The following is an 11,440-nucleotide window of genomic DNA, read 5'->3' as shown; positions in this document are numbered from 1 at the left end:
GCCTTCAAAAAAGGGGGAATTTTGTTCTGCAGTTTCTTTCAAACAGAACACATCTTTGGAAAATCAAAGTCTCTTCAAACAATACAACATTTGTGATATCTTTTCTGAACCATGAGGGGTGCAGTGAAACAAACATGTAGAGAAAAATCAAACCTACAGATACTGCAAAAGTATTTGTTTTGATTAAGATTAATGGAGACAACGTGAAGCTTTGTCTGTTCAATCTGTTACTGAAGCAGCCAGCCTTATTAATTCTATTAAATCTAATGTGTAAGTAATGTTATCATTAAAGTTTCATTAAAAAAAGTTGCAATAATGAATAAACAAGGCTAGTGTTGCAAATACTTTATATTTAATTGAGATAATTTCATGATCAAGGTTTTCAACAATTACACTATAAGTTGTAATCTTTCAGTTTCAGTGTTATTTATATAGCATCAGCTCACAAGAACAGTTGTCTCGAGTTGCTTTTGATTGTAAGTTAAACGCTTCACAGTATCAGAGTGTAAAACCCAGCAAGCACTACACACTTGGTGACAGCACTGCTGCAACTGGTTGTAATTTGAAAATTCAGCCAGAACCTGATGTAAGTGCTGCCAAAACAAAACTTGTGATCTTCTCATCAAAGCCTCTGAATCTTTCATCTGTGACTACTTATCAGGACTCTGTGATCCAGTCTGCAATTTCAAATAAAGTTTTGCTTATCTTTGAAGGCCAAAACGCGACTGCTGCCACTTTTGTGTCTGTGACATTATGTACATGTACATACATGCATCCTTGCAATGCTTTAATGCATCAGGTGCAGTATACCATGGGGCATGGAATTAATTAAAAACTAAACCTCTGACTTAGGTTTCACTATTGCCTGCCTCATCAGTCATTAACGTGTTTGTGTTTATAAGACATGGCTCTAGCATATTTACAACTATATGGCCTTCAGAAATTTATGGTAGTGATTTTTTTTATTTTTTTTTACAGTACTCTTACCCACAATCTGTTTCCAGAGCTCCTGCATAGTATGCTGCTTCTTTTCTCTGAAATCAGTCTGGGTCTGACTAAACTGAGTAAAGAAATTCAATATGCAATCAGTAGATACATATATGTGTATATATACAGTGGACTTACGAAATTAATTTGTTCCAGAGGGTCTTTCGTAAGTCAAAATTTTCGTAAGTCGAAGCACCTTTTCCCATCGCCTTTTGAGTGAGGAGATGCTGGCTGAAGACGAAGTTCTTGGTGGAGGCTGAAGGAAGCATATCTATGCTATTTACGTTAATTAATGTACATACGTACACTGTGCAATGATATTTTTTTTAACATTTTTTTTAAACTCGCTCATATTTATGCCTTATGCCGGCCCCATTATGAATGAACGATAGGCTAATTGCAAACGAAAAGCACGCGGAATAGCGCACTGCAACAACAATACGTCTTTCACGTGGAACAGAGAAACGCATTTCGCAAACGGATTTTGTTACATGGGCATTTTGTGGGCAAAAATATTGTCGTTAAGTGCCTTCGTAAATTGAATTTTTCGTTAAATGGGGTCTTCGTAAGCCGGACCCCATAAAACAATAAAGTACTATAAAGGAAAGCGCTGTTTTTGAAACTTTCAAATAGTGGAGATGATTATAAAGACTTGATGATTATCCAGACAAACACAAGTCCATTTTTGTGCCTTCTGTGATCAAAAATGTTTACATTGGTGAGATATTTTTTACTGATTTTGATATTAAGTATATGAGGTCCACACCCCTTTATTAGCCAGAACGTTGACTTCTCTGGGGATCTTATTGATAAAAATGAACATCTACAAAGCAAATTTGTGTGCTTTGCATATAAACTAGTACCTTTTAGTACCTGGATTCACAATTTAACCCCTTGTTTTGTCCTGAATCTGAAGAAAGTAGTTCTGGTTTCAATTTATGTGACTAGAGATTTTATTTTGTTTTAGCAAGTCAAATATTGGTGAAGCAGTAATGTCGACATTTCATCACAGGCAGAGCAGATGGTAACACTGAGCCAGACAGTCGGCTGCTACACAACATGAGCCACAGACCGAACAACAACCCACACTGGCTTTCTTGTTGAAGTATCTAGCTTATCTAACTTTGAATATGAACATGCATCTTCTGCACCTTGCCTTGATTGAGCCAGAGAGCAAACATTCAGGAGAAACAGCTCTTGCCTCCCCAAATAAAATGCAAACAGCATCTAAATAAACCTGAAAATGTTAGTTCAGCATGGTTAGATATTGCTGTCCTCAATCTTCAATTCCACTAAAGGCACACTGTCTGCTTTGCTTATAAGCTAAAGTACACACTTATTTGTTGTGTATCTTATTCATTAAATTTGCAAGAATAACAGCAGTAGTATGGTTCTTCAGCATCTGCTGTGATTCAGGCATTGACAAGAACAGATTTGTCCAGTAATCTACAGTCATTTAGAACAGGCACTTTTCATATTTGTCTCATTTCTTGCAGCAGGACTAACAGCCACAAACAGTGCTTCTTGCTGTGAGCACTGTAACCCCCCAGTAAGAAGGTTCTGATTCATAGTTCCAGGTTCGCTGGAGCCTTTCTCTGTGGAGTATGCATGATATGATCTGTCTGCACTGGTTTCTTCCAGGTACTCCATCTTCATTCCACAATTCATGTGTAACCTGACATGTTAGGTTAGGCCCAATAAATCTAAATTGGATAAGTGGTTAAAAATAAAACAACATCATCTCGGCATTATTTTTGCCTGCTGGAATGTCCATACTAGTTGCCAAATAATTTGATTTTCTAAAGTGAGTCTAAAGTGATTTTAAAAAGTGCTCGAAAATACACAATAACAGCACAAGAAAACAGTTAAGAGGTCCAGGTCAGTGACTTGAATGGGTAGAGATGAGGCCTAGCAGACTGTGACAGTTGGTTGTGTCTGCACTGCTGTAAATCAGGGCAACTTTAAGCCTTTATAAAAAAAATCTAAGAGGATTAATCATAAAAAGGCTGTAAAAACCAGGATGTAAATTTGTCAATTTCTTCTCTGAGGTTGGGTTTTAATTGTAATCTATGGGGCCTCTCGTGGCTTTTCGTGGAAATTTTTTTATTTTGCACTTTTGCGAAGGCTTTGTTTTTCAGCGCTACATTTTGAGTTCTCATTAGTAACTATTTCTGAATTGTTTGACCTGAATGTATTTTACCTAAAACAATTTTTGACAATTTAAATGGGGATTTGGGAGAAACAGGACAGTCAAAGAGAAAAACAAAGGAACCCAGCACACTGTTGCTAAAGGAAAAGGAAAATCATTTCAGATGTATTCAATCCTCCACATCTGTATAAATCACATGTGGAGGACTGCACTTATAACAAGCAGTCACAGCCAGATGTGTCTGATTGAAACAACTGCTGGTGCTCCTATGGACAAAGCAGCAAAGGTAGCTGACACCACGACTGGATGCACAAACAGAATGATCTTAAATGATCTGTTCAATCCTGTGTGTCTCTTGTTCAGGTGTCTTATGCTGTCATCCTTTCCATCAGTCACTCTGACCCTTCTCCTGTAGTCTGGCCCTGCTGAATAGTTGAAAAATACAAGATATTTCCACATTTCATTTCTGAGATTCAGTGTAGTTTTTTTGTTTTTTTTTAATCAGTGCATTTATCCACATACTGTGTCAGATCTTTAGCCTGGCTGATACTGATTGTTTGGGGCCATTAACAAAAACAGGGAGACATGGCAATAACATAATGTCCAAGATTATTTATTGATACATATTCATAAATAAGTTTTAAGATGCAACATGTTCGACTGAAAAGGTAAAACAATGAGATCATTTTTTATTAACTTACCAGCAGTGCACTCCACTATGTCGCGTACCATGAAGACACTGCTTGACTGCACCACAATCTGCTTGGCCTTGACACGTACTCTGTTACATGTGTTGACAGTATTGTAAATAATGGAGTCAGAGCTGCTGCACTGGACAAATTATGTGATAACATCAGTTCTAAATTACACTGGCCCTTATTTTCTGCACAAATTTGTTAAAAAGAAAAAAAGAAAAAAAAGCAATTCGTTTCCTATTGGGTAACACATATATTGGATATATATCTGTCATATCTGCCAATATTGACTAAATTATATATCGGTTAAAATCGAGTGAAATCAGAATCAAGTATTTAAGCATGTAGCATGACATTACCAGTATCCCGGGGATTTGCTAGATAGCTGCCTGCTGGTTTTGACCTATTCACCATTTCACTTAGTCAGCCTGGCTGTTAGTGAAGGAGGGGAGTGTATGTGATGGCAAGTCTTCCCTCTTTGTACAAAGCAAAATCAAGACTGGTAACAAACTGGCTTAGCATGTAGCTGCAGTGAGAAGTCAAGGTGCAATCAGAAATTTGAGGAAGTAAATCAATGGATCACACAGATGGTGTGCATTTTATACCAACAGTGGCAGAGCGGCAAAAAATCCCATACAGTAACAACAAATGCACTAATGCACTCTTGTAGTCTTCAGAAGATAGCTTAAGAGATTTCTTTATTTGATCTTTTCAGATGTGTTCAAAGCAGAGAAGTGAACACTTGTACTTTTAGAAAAGGACAGAGGTTGGTGTAACATAGAAATCTCGCAGAGTGTTGTTCATTTTACAAACAAAATATTGTTATCCTTTACACGTGTGATTATGAGGCACCACACAATAATACTGTATCATCTTAATTATTTACACTTGAACAAAGCATCTGCCCTTCTGGCTACAAATGCTTGAGTGTTCTTACTAAATATGGGTGTGAGCAGCATACACTGAAACAGCAATAAGGTGTTTGGTTTTAACTGTGGCTATAAGGGAGAGAAGTTGAATGACAAAAATAAGAAGCAGAAGAATAGATACACATTTGACCAGAAAGAATCAGGCCATTTGGAAAAGTAGGCTTACACGCAAACATTCAGACATGCACACACATTCACTAACAGGCAGGTGGGATAAGATGCGGTAAACCCCCCAGACTGCACACACACACACACGCGCGCACACACACATACACACACACAAATATGCACAAACAGTGAATGCCTCAGTAGATGCCCATCTGCTTCAGTACTACCTCAGTGTTCCATCAGCTTTCCTCGGCAGTGTGAGGAAGGTGAACATACCTGTCTGTGATACCACTGTACTGCACGTGTCGTCCAATCAAAGTCCACCATAACATGACAAAAGTTTCCACTGCAGCACACAGTTTAGGCATTTTTAAGTTCACACAAAACACTGAGGCAGAAATATGAATTTGTTGTTTTTCAAGATGTCTTTTTTTGTTTGTTTGTTTTCTTTTGTTAGTTTTTTGTGTGAAACACTTTTGCTACTTTAACAGTAAGCAAAGAGCCCCTTCGTCCCATTGGTCCTCCTGTCGAGAGTGTGACATAGGAAGTTAAAGAAAAACAGATTTATAGATAGAGAGAAAAGATACATACTATTATCTAAAGTCACAAACAACAGTTGTGAGGAGATTGTCATGGCTTTCGCATTATATTCAGTGAATGAGGTCACATTGTAAATTGGCTCTGTCTCTGTAAACCCTTTGCCTCCTGGGAAGTTCATGAAGTGCAGCCACTGTGGCAGGCATGCATCAGTACCTGTTAGGAAACCATTTATGTTATTTAGGTGAAGAGAAAAGCAGTATAGGGTGAACCAAAGCCCACATCAGGGAAAAACAGCCTAAAAGTCATCAAATAAGCCTCCTATGTGAATATTATCAGAGAACCTGTAGTTTAAGCCCCTTCTTTGTGCATTTTGTTAGGTCTTTTAATCACGCCTTCATTTCTAATGCAGTCCCTGAAAGTACAGATGTGAAAACACCCGAGGCCAGCACATTATCAAACGGTTCAGAACAGCATAGCTTATTGTCTGCAAAGTAAAAGGTCTTACACACCCAGCCGTGCTGTATCCTTCAAAAAGAGCGTTTCCATGACTTACAAAGGATTTTCTGGAAGGCTCTGCGGAAGTCCTGGTTGAAGATAGTGTAGATTACTGGGTTTAGTGAGCTGTTGCAGTAGCCGATCCAAAAAAAGAACTTGAAAAGTGTTAGAGGGATCTGGCATGGTTCACGGCAGATTCCATACAGACTGTAGGAGAAGAAGAATGGGAACCAGCAGACAACAAATACGCCCATGACCACAGCAAGGACGAAGGTGAAGCGTTTCTCCCGAGCAGCTGAGACTTTCTTCCGATTGACAGTGCTCCGACGTTTGCGACGAGATGAAAACAAGTCTATGGATTTGGAACTGGCACGCGACTTCCTGCTGGAGTATTTAGAGGCGGAGCTGCTCTTTCGGCTAGCCTTCCTGTCTTTTCTGTCTTCATGATGATGTTTTGAGGAGCAAGAACTTTTTTTAAGTTTCTCGTCTGACGAGCTACTATCTTCAAAGTCGTCATCGTTGTCTGTTGGATGTTTTGGCTCGTTTGGTAGGGGTGTTCGAACCGCTTGCTCGTGGCAATGCCCATTCTGGCGTTCCTGATTTTTCATGCTCCCGCCCCTGTTGGACTTTAAAGACCCACCTATGCCCGGTTCAGCTTGGTCCATCCCATTCTCCAGCGGTGAATCCACATCCCTTTTCTTCTCTGACAAAGTTCTGGTCCTGGTTTTTGCCACTTGGTAGATCCGAATATAGACCAGGATCATAATAACACAGGGAGCAAAGAATGATCCTATGCTGGAGTAGAGGATGTACCAGGTCTCATCATTCAGCATACACTGGGGACTGGCCTCGCTGCTGCTTCTGTCCATTGATATCAGTGGAGGGAAGGATATTATGGCTGAGATCAACCAGACCACAACAATCATGCCTTTAACTCGTTTAGGTGTTCTCTTTAAGTTGTACTCTACAGCCTGTGTCACAGACCAGTACCTGTCCAAACTAATAGCGCACAGGTGAACAATAGAAGAGGTGCAGAACAAAACATCCAGAGCTAGATAGATGTCACACCAAATTTTGCCAAAAAACCAGAAACCCATAAGTTCATTTGCCAGTGAAAAGGGCATGACCAGAGTGGCTACCAGTATGTCCGCACTGGCCAAGGAGACGAGAAAGAGGTTCTGGGGTGGTTTTAGAGCTCTGCTCGTTAAAACGGCGATAACAACCAAAACGTTCCCGACTATTGTAAACAAAATCAGGAAGCTGACAAGTCCAGCAAGACACCAGATAGCGAGCAGGGTATACTGGCTCTCAGAGGTTGAATTAGAGGAGATATTTTCTGCCTCTACCCTGTCGTCCAGGCTGGAGATATTAAAGAAATCCATTTTTAAGTCCAGTTTTGATTTTTACAAAAAAATTAATGTGCGGAAATAATCCGAAAAAAGAAATATCCAATTAAGACTTGAGCGCACATTTCACAATAAAAAATATACATGAAATTGCATTTTGCTTCTCTCCGCAATGTTCCACATCCTCCATATAAGTCTCTCTTATGCATATGAAAACAGAGAGAAAAGGGGAGGAGGAGAAAGAGCATGAGATATACAAGTCTTTTAAGTCCTTATTCCAAGAGCGCACGCTGCTCAGCAGCAAAATTTCCATGGTTAGAAAGCGGACTCCTTCCTCACCGTGTCCTCTCCCACCCCGACTGCGCCCGCATCTCTCCACCTCCGCCTCCCCGCTGTGTCCTGAGAGAGGTTTGTAAGAACCACGTGTCTTTTTTTTTTCTTTTTTCTTTTTTTCAGAAAGAACTAGCAGGGACGTGCTCCGCCCCGGAGAAGAGATGGGAGCGATTATTGGAGGAGAGGAAGCAAATAAGCAAGCAAACATTTTTTTTAATTTTTTTTTTTTACAAGTTATACGGGAATAGTCGATAAGATCAGTGTTGGCTACTGCTGGGGGAGCTCTTGCTTAATGTGAGTCCAGTTTCGCTGCATTGTCGGTGTAAAGTGGCTGACAGTAACAAATTGGACAGTCGATCAGACAATCTCTTTTCTTATTTGACTCTTGAAGATCTATTTTAGAGTGCGCTCACGCCGAGCGCCTGTGTGCAGGAGCTGCTCGTTGGAGGTCACATTGCTGTCAAACTGACAGCGGCGAAGTCCCGCACCAAGCAAGGCACGCTCTGCTTTGTCCTTCTGTGCACACACTGGAGGTCAGTATTGTAACAGTCAGCTCCGGAGGGACAAATTGGCCAACACATACGATTCATACGAACATTAGCGATAGTTTTCTTAAACAAACTGAATATAAATGTTATTATTATTATTATTATTATTATTATTAAGCTATGTGGCCCATCATTTAACTTTCGCCCTGGTTTATGAATATAAGAAGAACACGTGTAAACACATAATGGAAATAATGTCCCCTCTTTTTTGCACTCTACTGCCGTTATATTTCATGTGTTTGCATGGTGGTAATCAAAAGGATTACAGGATTACATGACGCAGTTGTGTGTTCTGATGGAAAGTGAGACGCACGCGCCTTTAGGGGATTCCAAAGGCGCAAAATCTTCGGCGTAGAAAGCCCTGTAAATACATAAGCTAGAGAACAAAATAGGGCGTGCATGAAATATGATTAATGAGGAGACATCTTAAAGTCACGAGTTCATCCCCTTACCTTGGATGCATTAGCCTAATGGGCGGAATATGTCTCTAGCATGACATCCAGGTTATCCTGGCTTTATGTTTTTTTATCCATTCTCTCCTTGGGACACGTGCATGCAAACTTTAGCCACAAGGGACACTTACTTCTATTTCTTTTTCTCTCCTTATCTCTGTATCTTTTTCTCTTGCACACATGGTGCAGCAGCACAGTCCAGGTTCTTTAAATTAAATCCAAGTTCACTTTGGTAGGTCAATCCCCAAAAAAGCCTGTGATAAGTTTTTGGACTTCCTTTGTGGACTTCCTCTGCTCCTGTTATCCCTATCCACTCTGGGTGGCTTTGCCTCCTGGAGAAACCCTTTCTTGCCTTTGGCATATAGCTGGGTATTAAGTTCCTTGGCCAGTGCGTTTATTGACCGTGTCTACCGGCTAAGTACCTGCCATTAATCAGTAGAGCACGCAGCCATGCTGAATTAAAGAGCAGCCACAGCCGCAAGAAATGCTTAAGTCCAAATTGATCTGCATCAAGACTATGAGGTGGAATGAGGAGGGCTCAGGAGCTCATGGTCCATCTGCCTGTGTGGAATCACAGTCACTAACCTTCCCCCTGCACCCATCCAAAAAACAGAGTGTTCCTTCTCATGCCGCCTTTTTAAATTCAACCTAGGCTAGAGTGATGCTGTAGGTCAGTGTAGATGCACTCTAAGCTGATTTTGAACAAACAGTCAAGTCTTATTATGGTCATTAAGTTGTGTCCTGGGGCCACAGCTCATCTATATATAACTGGGGCATCGGTGAGGGATCTCAGCTATTACCAAGCCTTTTCTTGTTTTCAATGTTGAGTCTTCCTCAGAGGGAATAAGTTGGCACTTTCTGCAACTAGCCAGGAGACAGCTTTGAGCTGTCAAAGAAACTTAGCTGATTATTTTTATCTCTTTAAACCAAGGATACGTACTTGTGTGCTTCGAATTACTGTGCTTTTTGTTCTGTTTCATTCTTTTTTATTCCAGTATAATCATAAACTACAGCTCTGTTCTTTTTTCTTTTTTTTTTGTAATACAGAGTCGCTCCTGGACGAGAAATCGGCATTTTTATTTAAATGCTACAAGGCAGCATTTGTGGAACTGAAAGCAGAGACAGTACCCAGAGCTTTACAGCAGAGAAAAGTATAATGAGCCTCTCAGACTTTCAAAAATATAATAACACCTGATATGCTCTCACAAGGTTACATGACAAGCCCTTTGTGACCCATTAAAGTGACTGCTCGAGTCACTGGCCTTTATCACACAATCAGAGCCTCATTATAGCCAGAAGACATTATTCCAAAGATGGCCACGTCCTGCTTATGATCTCTGATCATCTCCCTGCAAGTATAAATGTTCAGCAAGCACATCAGTGTTTAAACCAAATGTCCAAATACTAAATACTCTAGTAAGGCACGTGTTTGCAAATCGTAATTCCCCAAAGAAATCAAAGCTGTTACCAGTAACCTCTAATTTCCACCCTCTCTAATGTGAGGTGGTTTCCATATTGGCTCCTCTGTAAACTGAGGTACCAGCTGATGACAGTGACAAATGGCAGTGTAACTCAGGCAGATGACTATAGAGCCTAGAACAAATAGTTCAACAGAGAAACATTCAGCCTACAGGGGAGTTTCTCTTCTGCTAGCATCACCGCACAAAGCAGGGTCTGCTTCTTATCTACCACCTTGCCTTTGACAAATTACCCATTAGGAATTTAGATTGATCTGAAATTGATTTTTTTTTTCACATGGAAGGAGGTTTTTTTGGGGTAGACCTGCATAATAAAAAAAGTAAAGTTGTCAGTGTTTCTAAGCTCACATATCTCCTTCGGAAAAATTGCATATGTGGCCAAATGATCCCAACCGCTCAGTTACTCTCTTCATCATTTGTGGCAGTTTCTGTGGGATTGTCAGAGCTACTGGAGCTCACAGAGATTTTTAGAAAAACACATTTTCATTGTATGAACCATATCTTAAACTGGTGTCTTTTTCAAATTTTGCTTCCCCTAAAGATTGTCAGCAAATCCAAGATGAAGTAGTTGTCACTGTGAAGCCTGTGGCTGGATGTTAAGCAGGATGCATTTTAAAAAGAGCAGGTAAGAGATTTGTTAGCTTCTCTCTTGTAACTCTGGGGAATTAAGAAAAAAGAAAGAAATTCAGGGATGTGTTTTGACTCTGTGCAAACTGCCCTCTGTGTGAGCTGTCAAATGAGTAGATTTGCACAATAATATGCACAGTCTAGTTAACAGCTAAGTCTTTTGATTATGAAATTTAAAATCTCTGAATGCTTTATTATTCCCCAGTTTCAGAAAAATCTTATTATATTTCCATCTCTGAAACAAATATTTCTCTTTTCATTCACATTTTTGTGCTTAATCAGTTGTTGTCCATATAGAACTCCTCTGTTACAGCTTGAATGAAGCAGCATAAGGAGTATTGGGTGTGAAGAGACATTGTGCAAAGAACTTAATGAATAGTTTGGCGTGCAGCCTTAAAAATGTGGCTGACATTCAGCTCAAAAATAATCATGTAGTCAGTAAATAAAAACTAATGAAACCTGTGTAGACTATGAGTGTATAAAGTATTTGGCATTTTAAAATTCAGTTTAAGCTGAAGGATATGTAGACATTTAGCAGCACAGATTGGATGTTATAAGAGGACAGATGTGTTGCACTTTTATCGGTGCTACGGCATTATCTGGCATTGAGGATTTTATAGAGTAAGGACCGTCTGAAGAGAAGTAAAATATCAGGCAAAAGCATGTATTGTGAAAATAACTGTAAGCCCCTTTCAAACACTGCAGGTTGTCAGCGTAAGGGACTCTTGTTCAAAAACCCACAGCTTTGAATTG

The 11,440-nt window shown here is 39.9% G+C and overlaps 1 protein-coding gene across 1 annotated transcript; it reads right to left on the bottom strand.

Moving 5' to 3' along the window:
- Positions 1-5,321: 5,321 nt before the first annotated feature.
- Positions 5,322-7,354, bottom strand: adra2c (adrenoceptor alpha 2C). The gene has a single exon (XM_005735843.2). It carries the CDS (start codon positions 7,283-7,285, stop codon positions 5,936-5,938), a length of 1,350 nt encoding a protein of 449 aa, XP_005735900.1. The 5' UTR covers positions 7,286-7,354; the 3' UTR covers positions 5,322-5,935.
- Positions 7,355-11,440: the final 4,086 nt, after the last annotated feature.

Source organism: Pundamilia nyererei, unplaced genomic scaffold, assembly GCF_000239375.1.
Source record: "Pundamilia nyererei isolate P.nyererei 1_Seehausen unplaced genomic scaffold, PunNye1.0 scaffold00065, whole genome shotgun sequence".
Lineage (NCBI taxonomy): Eukaryota > Metazoa > Chordata > Actinopteri > Cichliformes > Cichlidae > Pundamilia > Pundamilia nyererei.
Note: the sequence above shows the minus strand (reverse complement) of the source record. Positions and strands in the feature narration are given on the sequence as shown.